The 18,486-nt window shown below is 50.8% G+C and overlaps 1 protein-coding gene across 4 annotated transcripts in view; it reads left to right on the forward strand.

The window, feature by feature from the left end:
* Med27 (mediator complex subunit 27) overlaps positions 1 to 18,486 on the forward strand; it is a 201,915-nt gene that overhangs the window by 166,485 nt on the left and 16,944 nt on the right. The window contains exons 5-6 of one of the 4 annotated variants that reach the window (XM_008843973.3): positions 8,566 to 8,673; positions 18,139 to 18,180. In XM_008843973.3, the coding sequence (XP_008842195.1) occupies positions 8,566 to 8,673; positions 18,139 to 18,180 (150 nt within the window). Of the gene's footprint in view, positions 1 to 8,565; positions 8,674 to 11,808; positions 12,957 to 18,138; positions 18,181 to 18,486 lie in introns of those variants that run through there. The other 3 variants (XM_029568740.1, XM_008843974.3, XM_008843975.3) reach the window with 3 other exon arrangements.

Genomic DNA, 18,486 nt, shown 5'->3' on the forward strand with positions numbered 1-18,486 from the left:
CTAGACTTGACTGATAATTTGGGAAGACTCTTCCTAACACCGCAAGGGAATCCAGAGGTAGAATGAGATCAGGAAGTACAATTCTGTTCTCATTATTTTATGTTTTTGTGGGTGGACTTCTGTTGTGGGGGACAGAGGTAAGATTGTGAAGAATCTTATTTCTTCTGTACTATAAAACAGAAAATTATTTCATAGCTATGCTTTGTCATGAATCCTTTCAGAAATTTGACAAATGGCAATGTCTCCCGTGATGAAATGCCTAGCAACCAAGCCCAGGTTTGAATTTCCAGGCAAGGACAGAGTTAAGGAGAAACAGGAACGCCCAAATTACATTGATAGCTCATTAGCAAATGATTCCAATGTACTCATGAATGGAATAAGCCACCTATGAAAAATAACCTTATTAGGCAGAGTTTAGTAATTATTAAAAATAATGGCCATAATGATATAGTGATTGCTGCCATGCAGGGAGGTGGGCATGACCCCACCATGACGCTGGGCATAGTCAGTAGCCCCCGCTGTGTGATCCCCACAGGGCTACACCTTGGAGAGGAGGCTGAGGCGCACTGGGTAGCTTCGCCCATACGGCTCTGCTGGTGACAGAGCAGGATCTCAACCACAGAGCCCCCTGTGCCTGTTAGGGGACTGGTGGGACTGGCCCTGCAGAGCCACTGGCTGAGCCCTTGCCTTGTGCTTAGCTCCCACACAGTCACCCTCGAAGAGTGGGGCTTCTTCAAAGGAGGTAACTTGCCCCAGGTCACAGCCTGCGAGCAGAGGTTCACACTCAGATCTGCTTCCTTGAGTGCCATGGCTCACCCTGCTGACGAGGTAGCTGTCTGATTTGTAGGCAGGCTCAGTTTACCGGCCTTATTTTTCTGGGCAAGAGAAATAGAAAGACCCCCCACCCCCCGAGTGTTCTGAATGTATCTGAAACCCAGTCTCTGGGTGGGAGTTGCTTCCAGTTTGAGTTTTCCTTCCTTAGTTTACCCTGCATGACCATCGGATGGTGCTCCGCCATCAGAGGCGCACCTGGGTCCTTCTTTTGAGCCTGGAATGTGGAAAGACCCTGTTCTTATCTGTGCCAGGCGTTGGTGCAACCTCGTAGTTTCTCAGTCACAGCCCCATTTTCCTTCGGCCATGCACTTGCTGTCCTGCCCTCGGTTCTGGGCGACGCTCTCTCACAAGACATGGCTGGGAGGGCTTCGGTCTCTCAGAGTCTGCGTGGCTCAGATGTTTGTGGCTCCAGCCAACTCCACGGTTTCCTAGAAAGCAGCAGCAGCCAGTGCCGAGCCTCTGTGTCCTCAGGCCCCTTGCTGCTGCAGTTTCCACAGCTGCTATTCAGAGGGCAGTTCTGCCCAGCGTGATTCCGGCAGGCCACACATGCCCAGCAGCTGTATACAATCCAGAAGGCTAGCTTTTTAAAAAGCACTAAAATTAGACGAAGCAGGTACATTATTAGTGTCTTACGACAGGGTTTGGAGTGTACACAAAGCCATTGGTGTGGGACGCCAGAGTCCTGCAGAGCAGGGTTTGGAGCCACTTAGCAGAGCGCCAGAGAAGATTGCCAGGTGGCCAGAGGGTCAGGTGACTCCTAGCACCGTGGTCACTCCTGCTGGCATTTGGATTCACAGACCAGGCAAGATATGGGGGAACAGCAAGAGGTAGCTCCTCGCCCTGCACAGAAAAGCACCGACCTTGGGCTCAGATCTTCAGCTTCCTTCTGTTAAGGACAGAACTAAGACAGCTGCCTGGACTGCTTCCTGGGTTCTTAGAGGAGAGCACCACAGCACATAAGTACCCCATCATTAGGGAGCGAATGAGTGAGGTGTATTCATCAAAAGCAGGCCCCAAGAGGCTGTGGGGAGCCTGCATGGCCCCGATGCTTTCTTCAGGCCACACCTAAGAGCCTTACTTGAGGAGTCCCTGGAGCACCCCTGGAGACTGCTCCTGGGCACGGCCACCTCCACCCTGAGCCAGACTTTCTGACTGTGCCTGATGGCTCTGTGATGTAGCACCCTCCTCCCTTGACATTTTGCAAGTGCACTACGTGCTCTGGGGGGTAGCACCTGGGTGTCCTCCAGCTATGCTCAGGTTTATGTCACTTCTATCATCTCCCTAAGGCAAATGGAGATGGGGGCTAAGAGAGATGGCTCAGTGGTTAAGAGTGATTGTTGCTCTTCCAGAGGACCCAAGTTCAGTTCCCAGCACCTACATCAGGAGGCTCACAGTGACCTATAACTCCAGTTCCCAGGGATCTGACACCTTATTCTGACCTCCTCTGGCACCTGCATACACGTGATACACACACAGAGACACACATACACAAAAATAACTCTTTTAAAACTTTATTAATTTATGGGGCTGGAGAGATGACTCAGCAGTTAAGAGCACTGACTGCTCTTGCAGAAGACCTGGGTTCAATTCCTGCACCCACATGGCGGCTACAAACTGTCCTTAACTCCAGCTCCAGGGGACTCCGACGCCCCCTTCTGACCTCCAGCATTACATGACATGGGTGCACTCACATGCATGCAGGCAATACACTCATACACATAAAATAAAAATAATAAAATATTTTTAAAAGAATCAAAGTTTTGAATGGATTATATTTTTTTAAACTTTATTAATTTATTTGTATTTTTTGTTTTTGTTATTTTGAGATAGGGTCTCCCTTTAGCCCCAGCTGACCTCCAGGTCATTATGTAGATCATGCTGGCCTCAATCTCACAGAGGTCTGCCTGCATCTCCCTCTGGCTATTTATATTTGTATTTGTGTGTGTGTGTGTGTGTCTGTGTGTCATGTGTGTGTCTTGCCTGTATGTATGTAAGTGCACCTTGGGCATGCAATGCCCACAGAAGCCAGAAGAGGGCATTGGATCCCCTGGAACTGAAGCTACTAGTGAGTATTAGCCACATGTGGGTGTTGGGAACTGAACCCAAGTCCTGTTGCCTGCATGTGTTTAAGTGCACCCATGATGTGCAGTGCCCACAGAGGTCAGAAGAAGGCATTGAATTCCCTCTGGAACTGGAGTTATAGATGGTTGTTAGCTGCCATGTGGGTGCTGGGAACTGAACCCAGGTCCTCTGCAAGAGCAGCCAATGCTCTTCTGAGCCATCTAGCCCTATCTTTTTTTTTTTTTTTTTTTAATGCGAGAAGAAGGCTGGGCATAGTGGTGCACTTGGGAGGCAGAGGCAGGTGAATCTCTGTGAGATTGAGATTGAGGCCAGCCTGGTCTACACAGCAAGTTCGGCCAGCTGTGGCTACAGGGAGACCTTGTCTCAAAAATCCAAGAGAGAAGGGGGTCAGGGAGGAGATGGAGCCTGTGTGGTAACCTGATTCTCAGAATCAGTGTCCCTGGCCAGTGTGGCACAGCTACATGATAGATGAATGTCTATCGGGACCCCCACACCTTATCCTAGTCCTTCTTTTGAATTAGTGCAGACGAAGTTTCTCAGGACTGTAGTGAAGAAAACTCTCTTCCTCCTGCCCCCCCACTTTTGAGACCTGCCTGCCTCTCTGCGTGCACTTCCTAAGCATTGGTTGCAGCAGCCCCCAAGGCTCCCTACACATCAAGCTGCTTCTCCCTTCTTTGTATGGGGAAAAAGCAGCATTCGTGGTGGCTTAATATAAATAGTTGGCTTTTCAAAATAATATTCCCCAAAGCAGGGCTCAGAAATGCAGTGAACTGTCAAGAGTGTCGAGTCCTGTGCCGTCTCCTTTACCTCCTACACACATGCCCTGTGCCAAGTCAGAGGTGCCGTCTGGCCTGAGTTCCTCAGTATGTGGTCAGTGTAACAGCCGCCCCCCCCCAGCTCTACATGCAGATGCTGTTTCTCTCACTCTACTTTGGCCCTGCACAGGCTACATGAATGAGTATTTAGTGATCAGCTTCTCTCCCCAACCACGAGGTAGTCACCAGTAGGATAACGTTTCAGACACGGGGTCTGTTAGGTTTTTGTTGGTAGCAGAACTGAACCAAATACTTTTTCTCTTCTCAACTGTCCTCCCACTTCTCTCTGTGGTTGCCTCCCCACAGTGAGCTAAAAGTCCTCTCAGGAGAATGGAGCCTAGCAGACAACTACTAAAGGCCACCACCCACCCCGAAATGTGGCTGACCCCATCCAGGGCTGGCAGTGCCCACATTGCCACAAGCTGTCCCTGGGCAGAAGAGGCCGGCAAGGAGGCCGCCTGGAGCTTTCCAAGCCCCCAGTTCCCACTCAGGAGCAGAGTGCTTCCTTGTCTTACAACCACTGATGCTCACAAGACCGGCTGCCACAGAAGTGGTGAGTGAGTTCTTAGATGTGGTGTTCAGTATAGAAAAGTGTTACCTTGGCAACAGCAAGGATGCTTCATTTCCAGATGGCATTAGCTTTTATCTGTGGCACCCAATAGCTGTTGCCAAGAACCAACCCGTAGCCCCTGTCAGTGAGCATCTCGCTCTGACTCTGGCAGCATTGGCTGGTTGTGGAAAGATGTCCACTGGCCCATCTGTGATGCACTGCTGTATCAGGCTGTCAGAAGCCCAAGGTCACTACAACCCAGTGCATCCAGACATCCTCAAAGCTCATGCACTCCAGCTATGTGAGCATCTGACTCACCGTGGAGCAGTGCTGAAGCCAGAAGCACTTGTAGAACGTCCCGGTGGCCTGTCAGCGTGCAAGAGGAGTGGGGCTTCTTCAGAGCAGACGATTCGCCTCAGCTCACAGAGCCTGTGGGCAGAGCAGAGGACCACACTCGGGTGCTGAGGCCGGGAGCACTTGAAGAACGTGCACTGAGCTCCAGTTGATGACCTGGCTGCAGAATGGTGGCTCCTGCTCTGCTGCGCCGCACTCTGAAGAAAGCTTTGTCTGCACAGTGCCCTCGGATGAGTGTTGCAGCCTGCATCTTCTCTTGGGATTTCCTCAACCAGCCCCTGAGCACTTCATCCCACGGTTGCACGTACAAGTGAGAGGCACTCTGACTTCTGTGTCGTGCTGCCTGGAACAGGCACTCAACAGCAAGCACAGAAAATGGCCATCACTGGAGGCGGTGAGGTCAACTCCATTGGCCCTGTGGCCCTTCCGCTGAGCTGCAGGCTTTCAGGCGCTTCTGCTCAGCGCTCATTCATCAGACCCCACTGTTTTGTTTGTCCTTCAGGACTCAGCACCACCGTTACTCCCTCTCCTACAGCCCTTAGTGTGGCAGCAGGAGGCGGATGAACCCCAGGAGGCAGATGGACCCCAGGAGGCGGATGGACCCCAGGTGGTGGATGGACCCCAGGAGGCGGATGGACCCCAGGAAGCGGATGGACCTCAGGTGGTGGATGGACCCCAGGTGGCGGATGGACCCCAGGAAGCGGATGGACCTCAGGTGGTGGATGGACCCCAGGTGGCGGATGGACCCCAGGAGGCGGATGGACCCCAGGAGGCAGATGGACCCCAGGTGGCAGATGGACCCCAGGTGGCGGATGGATCCCAGGTGGCAGGCTTGCTGACCTCGAGCAGCAGCAATCCTGACTCCAGCCTCAAACCATTGCACCCCAACAAACTCCAGCAGGGGCGCAGACTGAGAGCAGTAGCTGCTACTGAGCCCTTCCTCTGTGCCACCCCTGCGTCTGCATCTATATATTGCCCACTGGACTCCTCCTGACCCTTCTGCAAGGGAGGCAGCCTTGTGTTTCTTCAGATGGGAGGAAAACAGCATTTAAAGAGTACGGTACCGAGGAGGCGCTCCCAGCAGCAGGGTCAACACCTAACTGAGTGCACCTGGCCTCCGGAGCTCCAAGTTTGGACAGTATCACCATGAGCATGTTGACACTCTATGCCTCTCCAACTCATATGAGCACTAGAGTCCTTTCTGACAAACTTCATAGAGCCTCATGGAATTGAAAGATAGTAAAATAAACTAGTGCAAACCTTCCCACCCCTCCACACACAAGTGCCTCCTCCAAGGGGTCCTGCCAATAACCCAAGCCCCAGGCACAATTCCTGACTGATCTGTGGGAAGTACAAGGTAGGAACATGTCAGTGTGTCATGCAGAAGCACCAGTGAGGACAGACTATGGTGCCATACACAGCACATCTTCCTGCCTCCTCAGCTAGCAAAGCAGGCGAAGGAGGCACCCGGACCTAGACTGTGACTCTCATCCACCCAGCACCCATATTTCGATCCTGGCATATGCAAATTCTTTTAAAAAAGTGGCATTTGTGAGACTTGGAAATCTAAACTGACTAATAAACCAGGTGTTTGCTGATTTTGGAGAGTTGCTGTTATCTAGACATAAGACATGTCACAGTGTGGCTTTTTTGTTTGGAAGGCTCTTGTGTTTCAGAGAAACATACTGAAATACAGAGAAACAATACCATGGCTGTTACTGTTTCACTGGGAGGGAAAAGGAGGTGGAGGTGACTCTGTGTGGCCAGATGTAACACTAGGTAGCCTGGAGGAGTCATTTGTTACAGCCAGATCAATCTGGTCTTTGTTACTGAAAGGTAGATTCTTTTATTTTAATGTATAATGGATGTTTTGCCCACGTGTATATAAGTGGAGAGGTCAGAAGAGGGGGTTGGATCCCCTGGAATTGGAGTTATGGATGGTTGTTAGCCATCATGTGGGTGCTGGGAACTGAACCTAGGTCCTCTGCAAGAGCAGCCAGTACTCTGACCTGCTGAGCCATCTCTCTAGCCCCATACTAAAAGGTTTTTTAAAACCAAGTTGGGCCAGGAGTGGTGGTATATGCGTTTAATCTCAGCATTCAGGAGGCAGAAGCAGGCGGATCTCTGTGAGTTCGAGGCCAGCCTGGTCTACATAGTGAGTTCCAGGACAGCTGGGACTACAGGGAGACCCTGTCTCAAAAAAAGCAAAAACAAAAATTATTTAGAACAAGTATCTCAAAAGTGTGGATGGTGATTATCTTTAGCTGAAAAGACTGAGCAGTTGTCTTTCTTTTCTCTAATTTTAGACTTCTGCTAAACTCTTTTTAACTTTTCTTAGTACTACTTTAGAACACCTAAATTGAATCTTTGAGACAGGCTGGCCTCGATCTCATGGAGATCCACCTGCCTCTGCCTCTGCCTCCTGAGTGCTGGGATTAAAAGCATGTGCCAGCACACCCAACCTAAATTGACTTTTAAAACAGAAGTTTTCATGCCTTTACTGTATATTTCTGATATCTCTCTTCAGAAACATAAGGAGCTACTGAGACAATTTGTTGGTTAATTAAAGCTCGCTAGAGTTTGGTGTTTTTAGAAAACAGTTGCTCAGTTACGTGAGCTCCTAAACCATGCAGTAGAAGACAGGCATTCTGCGGGCGGCATGTGAGCCCTGCCTCCATTACAGAGTGATGACACCCCTCCTATCCTGCCCTCCTTCCCTCCCAGGAGGCCCCTATGGCTCCTGCCTTTGTGGTCAGGGTGCCTTTTTGGTACCCTTAAGTAGTAATTCTCAGGTACCCAAAAAGCACCCACCTAATGTCATCTGGTGTAACGGTATTTAAAGACGGGAATAGATGTGTGTGTTCGCACTCCTTTAATGTACGCAAATGCACTTGCTCTTTCTTTCTGTGCTTATAGTCTATACAAGTTTAGGCACATAACACGGAAATATCAACCCAGCACCAAAACAAGGATCCAGGTGTCAGGGTGCTCACTGGCACCTACAACTATTCAATCAGGCAGAAACTGTAGGGACCATGGCAACAAGGAAGGGTTGCTTAGAGACGGTGTCTTAAGACCCTGGCAACAGGTTGGCATGGAGGAATCTGGCCTACTATGTGAGCTGAGGCTCTTGGAAACCAGCAGGCTTCCTTTCCACAAATTCTGGGACATTGAGCCCTAGGGGAACAGCCAGACCCAAAGGCCTCAGGTGGGTCCTGGGCCAGGTCTGCCTCCATGTCTCACCTGGGAACTGAGAAGAGGTTTAGCGCAGGGCTCAGGCATTGCCCGAGCCCAAGGGAAGGCTGTGCTCCTCTATTCTTGTGCATGCTGCAGGCTCCTCCTCCCTGGTCTGAGAGTCGTCTTAGATGTTTCCTTAATTCATATGCGCTTAGGTTCTAAGAGAGTAAAGCACATTGTACATTTCCAGGATGGAGTTCCTCTTCTGGCTAAGTGGAGCCATGCTCTCTCCTTCACACTCCGCTTTGACGTTTCTCCACTCTGTTCTAGCTGTAAATAGGCAGCCCCACCAAGGAGGCGCAGTGCCTGTTGCTCCTCTCCATTAGGCTCCACACATCCCTCCACACATAAATGGGACCAGGGAACAGTAGGGAAGCCAGCGGGCTCGCCAAGCCCTAGAAAGCCAGCATTCAAGGATCCTAGGCCTAGAAAGTGCTGGGAGAGCCACTGCATCCAGCAGAGAGGGCGCAGCACTGTGATGAGCTGGGGCCAGCAGCGTCCTTAGGAGGTTCCAGGAAGAATTTGCACTGTCAGTCCCATACCTTAGAATAAGTGCTGCCCCCGTTTCCTGTACCACCTCACTGGAAACAGGGCAGCAGTTAATGGTTTCTGCTTTCCACCATCCTGCCCAGCTCTGTGTAATTTTTGTGTTACAGTGTGAGCCTTCATGTTCACATACTCATGTTTCGACAGGTGACCTTGGGAAAGGTGTTGAAAGTGATCGTGGTCATGAGGAGCCTGTTCATTGATCGTACAATAGTAAAGGGGTATAATGAAAACGTCTACACAGAAGATGGCAAGGTAAGCATCTTAGAGTCACGGGAGGGGGTGTCTTTCTCTGCTGAGCCTCAGAGCAAATACAGGTGAATGACATTCAGAACCAGCAGTCATCACTGAAGTGATCCAAACAGACTTGTCAGGATGAAGACGACCCTCGACAAAAACCATCTCGCACTCTCCTCTTGCATTTTCATCAAAACTTGGCTTCCAGCTCCGAGCCCGATGCCCTCACTTGAATTTCTAATTTATCACCTTAGACCCCAGTTGCCTCATTAAATGTGTCTTCTGAGAAAATAGATTTTTTTTTTCAAGTCAACCAGCACATCAGTAGCCCACAGTTCAGCATTCTGCTTCTCCTAGAGCTGTGAGGAAGATTCGAGTTGGTCTGACACAACCCTATGACACTCAGCCCGTGACCCTCAGAGGTGGCCTTAGGAAGTCCTCTCTGTAGCTGTGCACTGAATGCTGCTGCAGGAAGAAGGTGGCTTCTTCCACATAGAGTTCATGCCGCAGCCGCTCGCTTGCGCTGAACACACTGCAGGAGGAAGACAGGTGCTTCCCACGGCTGGCTGGTTTCATGGCAGGTTCACTTGCGTGGACCTCTGGTTTCTTTGGTCCATACTCTCCATCTGGCTCTGTGGAGTGCAGTGGAGGACACTAATGAGAGCTGACAGCCTTCATTTGTGTCTACTCCCAAGCATAATGAGCACCTGCCCCATAGACCCACCCTGATTCTCTCTGTCACTTCCCAGCCTGAGGCCCCCTCCCCCATCATTTCCTTTCCTCATTTTGAATGTTAAAAATTAAAAACATGCCAGGCATGGTGGTGCACACCTTTAATCCCAGCACTTGAGAGGCAGAGGCAAGCAGATCTCTGTGAGTTCGAGGCCAGCCTGGTCTACATAATGAGTTCCAGGACAGCTGGAGCTACAGGGAGACCCTGTCTCAAAAAGACTAAAAAAAAAAAAAAATTAAAGACATGTTAATAGTAGCACCCACCACTCAGTGACCATATTGTAATCAGAATAGACTGTTCTTCAGAAGCCAGTGATAGACATGGTCTAGCACCTAGCAGGTGCACCAGTGCTGTGGTTAAAGTTTGTATTTTGAGTGAGGCACCCAGCACCCCCATGTCCCACAAAGCATGGGCCACCTAAGAAGCTACTTTGATTCAAAGTTCTAGTTCTCTGCTGGCTCCCATAGGTCTCCTGACTGATAGCAAATCATCTATTGAAAGATTTCCTTTTTGTTTTGGAAAACCAAACTGGCCTTGGAGCAAACATGGAGAGTGCAGGTGACAGTCGGATGAGCATGGCACGTGCCATTCTAAGCTCTGCCTGGGCTCCAGTGAGCAGCCAGCTCGCTGGTCTACTCAGAGGTCACCTAGGACTGGTACACACCTCCCAAGGAGACCAGCCTTTGGTGGGCACAGAGAAACTCATTCCTCTGGGGTTTTTACAAGGTTAATGACACTGTGAAACAGCCTGGAAACACGTGGATTGGAGATAAATAACACATGCATAGAAAGTTAGACTATAATTAGTAGTATGCTTGTAAAGTTACCAAGTCAGGATGTGAATGAGTCCCACTCCAAATTCAGACAAGGAACTCAGATCTGCCCACTTTGCATGGTGCCGGTGACGTTACACTGACATGATTGCACCAAACCGGAAGTATCCACAGTAATACACAGGCATCAGCACTCTGCCACCTGGTATACAGTCATGCTGCACTTAAAACAAGAGAACTGGAAAATGGTCCCCGTAGAAGCCGTGTCCTATAGATGCACTCTCTGGTGACCCTGCTGCAGTGGCAGCTTCTCTCCAACTTTTCCTTGGCACCTGCTCCCCAGGGTTCTCTCTTCTACTGCCCACGCCCCTTGACTGTTCTCACTCCTGTCCAGACCTAACCCCGTCAGCTGCCTGAACTCGGGTTCTCTCTTCTCTCTCATCTTGGTCAGCCGTAGCACCACCAGCTTGCCCAAACTTTCCTCCCTTGCATCCCTGCGGGCTGGTCTGTCAGCCGGTGTTGGCAGCCACCCCTCTAAGATCTCCATGCTGCAGGCCCTCCTGTCTGTCCTCTGTGTCCTGGTTCCTACTGTCATTGAACTGGATCCTGCTCTTCTTGCCCCAGAGCCAGGCTTCAGTGGTCTTCCCTCCCCCAGTTCGTCCCACCCTCAGCTTCCAGACCTGTCTCCCCAACGCCCCCCACGCATAGGCTTCGCTTGCCTTCGCCATCTCAAGCACCTTCCCAGAGCAGGAAGTCAGCTCTTAAAGGGTTAGGTACAGAGCAGCTCATGAGCAAATGGATCAAGACACACTGGGCTACAGAGTCCCCTATCTTTCTTTTGCAGTCTTGGGGGCAGAACCCAGGGTCTCCCACGTGCTAGGCAGGCACTCCACCACTGAGCTGCTCCCTCCCCCTAATCCTAGCCAAGAAGTTAGGTGTCATTACTGTAGAAGTTTCTGGAGCTTTTGGTTTGTATGCATCCCTTGTGACTGTCGAAGAGGTGCATACAGTCTGTAGTGTTTTTCTCACTGGGTCACCAAGTTCCTTGGTCTTTCCAACTTTATTTTTCCTCAGAGCATGGTATGCCAGCCACGTGCACACATGCTTCGAGAATCTGGCTTACGGAACCAACTTCAGACCCCCTCACAGGGCCTGAGCCCACCTGCCACGTTCTCTACATGTGTCCCATCTGGCTCCAGCCTTGGTGCTCACTGTGGCTCTCAGGACAGCTCACTCATACACACACTTGCCCATTCTGTCTTTCCCTGGATGCTTGTCCTGGCTCATCCACCTGACAGACTTTTACCTTCTAAAGCCGCTTCCTTCACATTTTCCATGTGAAATGTGAGATTTCCCATGGGCTGGGTTTTACGAGGAGTGGAGTGCTGTGCTCATGACCGTAGGCTGTGGAGCTGTTCTTCGTTTGCCTCTGTTCACCGGTAAAGGCTCATTCAGCATCAGTGACATGGCCATAGAATTTTGGAGGTCTTTTGCCAGCACTAGAATTAACACGCTGTTACTGTGCCCCACCCTCCTCTGTTTTCTCAGTACTGACTTGGCTGGCCTGGTGGATGTTGCTCTATTCACACTGTGCCTTCAGGCTTAGTCCTCCTAACCATCCCATGTCTTAGGAACCTTTTTTTACAGAAAAGAAAGTTGGACAGAGAGTCACCACAGCTACAGCCACACAGAGCCGGCACACAAGCCTGTGTCGCCAGCCTTGTCCTGTGACTGTCCCAAGGAACAGCCTAGAAGCGCTGTCGCACGGGAGAGGCTACAGCACCAGCCTGCCTGTGAGCTGGGAGTGCTCAGCTGGACAGTGGAGAATCAGAGCTAAGAAGCAGCAGCATTAGAGTCGTGAGTCGTCAGACTGAGGGGCACACGCACGCATAGGTTCCCTTGATGAAAGAGTCGCATGGGTCCTCTGCACATCAGAAAGAATGGGAGCGTTTTGAGGATCTGGGTTTGCAGCTGGCAGACATCAGAAGTGTGCTTCGCAGGAAGCCTCATGATCCCATTTACCAGTGTGTCCACAGGCCCGTGCAGCAGGCAGGGACCTCAAAACCAGACAGAGAAAACCCAAGAGGGCCAGGCCCCAAGGTCCTGAGGGCGGTTCACCCACAGCTGGGGGGAGCTCTCAGCTGGCCTGCCCCTGAGACCTACTGTCACCATTTGATTAGCCCTGTTTTTGTTGAGTACTTACCAAAAGAGGAAAAGAAGACAGCGTGGACACTGCAAGTGTTCAGTTCTGAGTCCTGAGCCTCGTGTGTACGTACTTCTGTGTGTGTACATACACACATGCACTAATGCTGTCTGTGTGTCACAGTGTCTGTATATCCTAACAAGACAGAACATTCGGAAGGCACCATTGGAGCGTGGGGTGTGGTCTGCGAGGACCCACTGTCCCTTGCAGTTTCACTGTTGTCCGACACAGGCTAGCATTTGCTGAGCTGGTGCCTGGAGGGAGCTGGGGCTGGGTTTTGCTGCAGTCTCCTGGAACTCAGCCTGAGGTGCATTCAAAACCTGCCTGCTGCAGCCCTGACTTCTGCCTGTGCGGTTGTCCACAAGCGCTAGTGTCTGCACACGGTCTGTGATGCTGGAGTGGTGGCCAGGCATGCATACACAACCAGTTTCCAGACTTAGCCGGTTTTTTCCCATCAGCATCCATCCCACCCATGTCACCTTGTACTTGCAGTGACGGCCAACTACCCTGATGCCCCATCTCTTCACCTGTGAGGCATATTTTTGATACCAAGCACTAGTAACCTCATTTCTCTAATAAAGAATAAAACTGCTCTTCAGACTTACCAACCGCTATTCATTGTACTCGGAGTCAGAGCTGTGACTCTGCATGTTAACAGGCAGGGCGTAGGAGCACCTGGCCATAGTCCTGACTGTACGTCAGTCAGACAACTGAAAAAATGGAAGTGTCTCGGTTGAATTTCTCTTATTAGGGGATTTAGGTTATGTTAATGCCGTAGCTTCATTAATTACCCCATATCAATAAAAAAGGCAGCTCTTAGCCTCCAAGCGGAAGAGGAGAAGAAATGGGGGTATCAAAGGGAACCTTCAAAGACAGCCAGAGCTGTCTCCAGGGTAATTTCTGATCCCGTATTCTTCCCACTTCAAAGTTGGATGTGTGTGTGTGTGTGTTTGGGTCGAGGGGGTTGAGGGAAGCTTGAATCTGATTTCTCTAATAAGTGTTGGCATCAGCCCCGTTTGATATTAGATGCAGGGAACATTTTGATTTGTTATATAGCCTTTGAAATTGTTCAGACGACCTTCAGAAAAATGGCCTCTTCTTACTTGTGGGAAGGACGAGAGCTGGGAAGGGGTGCAGTATCACTCCTCTGCAGAGGAGCCCAAAACTGTGCTCTCAGCAGTTTTTTTGGTAACAAATGCCTGTCCTGATCAAAAGTGAAAAGTTGAAAAATAATAAGCCACTAGCACTGCACTCCTCCGTGAGACTCATTCCCTCTATTTTCCTTGGGGGGGGTGGGCAGCCTGAACACAATGACCACACCAAAGTTTCCATGACTCAGAAAGCGTGGGCAGCTGCAGAGACCTGTCACTGGTGCCCAGCTGCATCCTTCACCAGACTGACACAACTGGCACCCCTTGGCTTCACAAGACAAAGCTCCCAAAGATCTGCAGCAGAGGTTGAGGCCCTGCTGCAGCTTCCAAGTTTTGTTTGGAAGTGTCCATTTTAGGTCGTTTAAAATTCTCTGTATGTGCCGCCTTCTGAAATGAAATAGAGAATTGATAATGTTCTGATAAGCTGCCTGCGCTTCCGAACACTGCTAAATGAATTTTAGCGATGACGATTGTCGCAGCAGCAGGCCTGGCATGGCTTTACAAGGCTCAACACTGCAGGAGCCCCAGTGACAATGTGAGGGCTCTGAGTCCCATCCCAGCTGGTCAAGCTGAGAAGCGGACTCCTCCCGAGTTAGCCCTGGGTTCCAGGTGCAGAGCTGCCGAACACCCCACTACACATTTTCCATGTTCTCTGGACCTAGGTTTCCTGTCTGAGTTGGAAGTGGTTTTATCAGCCCCGTGCTGGAAGGATGCCCTTGCTGACTGGCAGAGGTGATGGGGATCAGCAGAGACAGAAAAACCTTGCCACTAACATCAGGTCATTCCCTTAGCTGCTCCTGTGCTCTAAGAGGTCTTTTGACACCTTGGTGTTTGTCCTGAGGACAGATGTGTGTACACTAGAGCACCTGCTCCTCTGCGGGGCTGGTTTTCACACCCCTGAAAATAGACCCTGTTCCCATCAGAACAAACTCTAGTCCTGAGTTCCTGAGCTACCCCTGGGCTGCAGGTTTAATCACCCCGCGCCATGAGGCTGCCTGGGCCCCTTTGGATCCTTCAGATTGCCCAGTGTTCAAACGGGGAGCCTCACTCCTTCCCTGACACCACGGTTCAGACTAATGTCTTATTCACCAGCCTGAAGCTTTGCAGCTCCAGAATGTTCCCTTTTTGAATATTGCAGCTAGCAAAAAAATGGTTACCCATGCCCATCTCTGCAGCAAGTAAGCGAGAGCTAATAAATATTCACTCCAATCAGCCTTGGCCTCCCGAATTGAATGTCTGAGTTCTTCCTGGCCCTGAGGAGAGACAGGGCATTGACTCCAGAACGCTTATTTAAACGGCTTTCTTTGGCATAAATCTAGCAGAAAATCAAGTATGAGCCACCTGCCAGGGGTTCCCAGCAAAAGGGGAGCCCATTGTTACCAAGTCCCTTTCTGGGCCACGTGTACCAAGTAAACAGACCGCACTGTCCAGGGCCTCCTGGTCCCAGATGGTAGATTTGTCTCCTGGGGTCCTGAGTGATATATTTAAACCTTCCCAAAAGGAGGCACAGTGAATAGGCATGGTGTGTTTTGAGAATCCACAATTAGGCTGCAGAGTCAACTCTTAATTAAGCCTCTGCCCGTTTCTTTCTAAATGGTTTTTTAACATAGATGCTAAAGGTCTCTAATCTTTAAAATAAAATCTGCAGCTTTTTGGTTGTGGCTTGTGCTTCTTGGCCCATTGTGTGTGGTGTGAGTAGGCAGGAGCGTCAGCAGTGGAGAACTCGGCAGCAGCTGCAGGCTGGGAACAGGAGAGCAGTGTCACCTCCAGGTTCCTACACTGATGGTGCTCTTCCTAAAACAAAGATCTAGAGTGTACGGTGTCTCTGTCATCTCAGCAGCGATTTTGGTTCAGCAAAAGATGAGAGGTCGTTCCTCTCTGCCCTGAGGTCCCTGGGCAATCTGTAAGTGCTGCGTTTGTTCAGTGCAGGGCGAGCTGCTGCGCCGAAAAGGCATTGGAACCAGGCTTCCCCCAGATGGGGCTGCCTGCCTCACAGAAGGGACGGGCGGTGGGAATTAGCAGCATGCATTTTTTTCTTTTTTCTCTTACATTTATTTTGTGTGAGTGCGTGTGGAGTGACAGGACAGCTGGCAGGGGTTCTCTCTTTCCCCTATGTGGGTGCTGGGCATGAAGCTCAGGCCCTCAGGCTTGGCAGCGGGCACCCGTCCCGGCCAGGCCGGCTCACCAGCCCTTGCATCTCGGTTACCCTTGTCGCTTTTCCAACCAGATTGCTAACGGGTCAGATTAAAGCTCCAGTGTCTGGGGGTTTTTTTCAGATTCTTCCCATCCATTGCTTTAAGGAGCAGGGACTGAGCGTCGATGCCGCTTCTCTGAAGGGCAGTTTGGTGTGGGGGGTGTGCTATTTGGGGTTCTAGGGGACCCAAGAGGGATACAGTATGGGCAGTATGGCAAGGATGGACGGGAGGTGCGTATTCCCAGTGACTTGAGTAAGTATGTGATCAAAGCTTTCCCCTGTCTACCAACTCTGCAGTCTGAGTGGTCAACCCTTCGCCCTCTTCGGCCAGAGCCCAACTGCCCTGCGACAGCCCTCATGCTCCCCTTCCCCCTCTAGTGAGACTCCCTGAAACCAATCATGACCAGGAAGGACTGAGTGCATGCCCAGGTGCAGCCCAACTTTAATGTCAAAGGACTCCTCACAAAGCTCTGTTTTAGCATTTCCTCAGAATAGAACTCTGAAGTGCCCAGGTCAAATTCAGAGCTCACTTCCTGTCTCGGGAGGTTCTCATGTGACTGCTTTCTGTGCTTCCTGGTGCTGCGGATCAATAAGACAGCTTAGAGGCCCGAGCTAACGCAGGGCAGGCCTCCTCCGTCTTGACCACCGGCCAACCCCAGAGGCAGGTCCAGGAGATCCATTCACTGGATGGTTCAATTTGCTCAGCTCCCAGCCTTGTATATTGAGGTCACGAGTCAGGCATCTCTGGGGTTTCCTCACATCCATCATCCCCCTGAGCGGTGTCCTGGTCAGTACTATACTGGAGTAATTCTGGCTTTGCCATACTTAATTTGTTCTTTAGTCTAGAAACAGTGAAAAGGCATGAATCTGGGTTATCATGCACGCTGGGGAAACCAAAGTGACTCAGGTTAGAACCACTGTATGCCGTGTGTGAGACAGAGTGTGCGTGGAGGATGGGACTCAGGTTAGAACCACCGTATGCCGTGTGTGAGACGGAGTGTGCGTGGTGGATGGGACTCAGGTTAGAGTCACCATATGCCGTGTGTGAGACGGAGTGTGCGTGGAAGATGGGACTCAGGTTAGAACCACTGTATGCTGTGTGTGAGACGGAGTGTGCATGGAGGATGGGACTCAGGTTAGAACCACCGTATGCCGTGTGTGAGACAGAGTGTGTGTGGAGGATGGGACTCAGGTTAGAACCACTGTATACTGTGTGTGAGACGGAATGTGCGTGGAGGATGAGACTCAGGTTAGTACCACTGTATACTGTGTGTGAGACGGAATGTGCATGGAGGATGGGACTCAGGTTAGAACCACCATATGCCATGTGTGAGACAGAGTATGCATGGAGGATGGACTCAGGTTAGAACCACTGTATACTGTGTGTGAGACGGAGTGTGCATAGAGGATGGGACTGGTTTCCCCTGAGCCCTGCCCAGATCTTGTCTGGGACTCAAGCTGCCGTGTTTGTGCTGTGGAGCCGCCTTCAAGCCAGGCCTCCTGACCAGCCAGGCATCAGCATCCCCCAGGAGCACTGCTCTGAGGTCTGCTCTAGCCTTCCTAGCTCAGCCACTCCAGAGGGAAGAGCAAGGGGTCTGTAAATTCAAGAACAAAACTCACAAGGACTTCTAGCGCCAGCCAGGTTTTAGCACCACCAGATGTGGTTGTCCATGAAAGGCCTGTCCAAGTGACCTTGGGCAGAGAATGGCTGCTCATCTGGAAAGCAAACCTCCTTCTAGAGGTTAAATGAAGTGGGGGTCAGTAGCTGCTGGTGTTCGTATACTTAGCAATGGCACACTGATGCCCACCATATGCTAGGTCCCCACATTTCAGGACGGGGAGAGCCAGCAGGGGGGAAGTGAAGCCTCCCACCCTCACCAAGCTCATATGGTTCTGTATGGGTTCAGCAGGAGCAGACAAAGAGCAGGAGTGCTTCCATCAGTCAGTTCTAAGTGTCAGGAAAGTTAACTTTTCAGTAGGTGAAGTCAGGACAACAGGCATCAGGAATTATATTCTGATAGGTGACTGGGGAAAACCCCCCTGGTAAAGTGATACTAAGCCTGGAGCCTAGGAGGAGCCGGGCTTGAGCTTGTATAAGGCACTAGCACATAGTGGCACCCGTCCTGCGGCAGGGTTGACTTGGACACCTGACACCATGAGTGCCACGAGTCTGGGCTCCCAGTGAGCAGGGGGCTCGGCACCCAGGAGCTAGATGTAGACATCCCTCCAGGCTTTCTTTAAGTTCCCTTAAATAACCTGAAAATTAGTAAAGAAGAAACTCAAGCAGGCCATTCAGATCCTTTGCAGCCTGAGGTCCTGCTCTGCAACAGTGCTCTGTCCTCTTCGGGTGAAGAGGAATGGCAGTGTTTACAGCAGGGTTCTTGAAGCCCAGAGTTCTGGAATTGATGCTCCTGCTTCTTTCCTTCCAGCTTGACATATGGTCCAAGTCCAACTATCAAGTATTTCAGAAGGTGAGTTTTCAGTCCTGCTTCTTAACTCTGCACTGGGGAACCGTGAATGCTTTGAGGTGTAAACTTCTCAATTCAGAGGCTTTTTAAAAAGTGGAAAAAAGAGTGTGGGGATGTAGCTCAGTGTGTACAGTGCTCGCCTAGCATGCACAAGGCCCTAGATTCCATTTCCAACACCACATAAGCTGGGCGTGATGGCACATGCCTGCGGTGCAGACAATTGGGAGGTGGAGGCAGGAAGATCAGAAGTTCAAGGCTATCCCTAGCTACACAGTTAGGCCAGCCTCAGGAAGAAATGCTAGCTTTGAA

This window comes from Nannospalax galili, unplaced genomic scaffold, assembly GCF_000622305.1.
Source record: "Nannospalax galili isolate Female #2095 unplaced genomic scaffold, S.galili_v1.0 scaffold300, whole genome shotgun sequence".
Lineage (NCBI taxonomy): Eukaryota > Metazoa > Chordata > Mammalia > Rodentia > Spalacidae > Nannospalax > Nannospalax galili.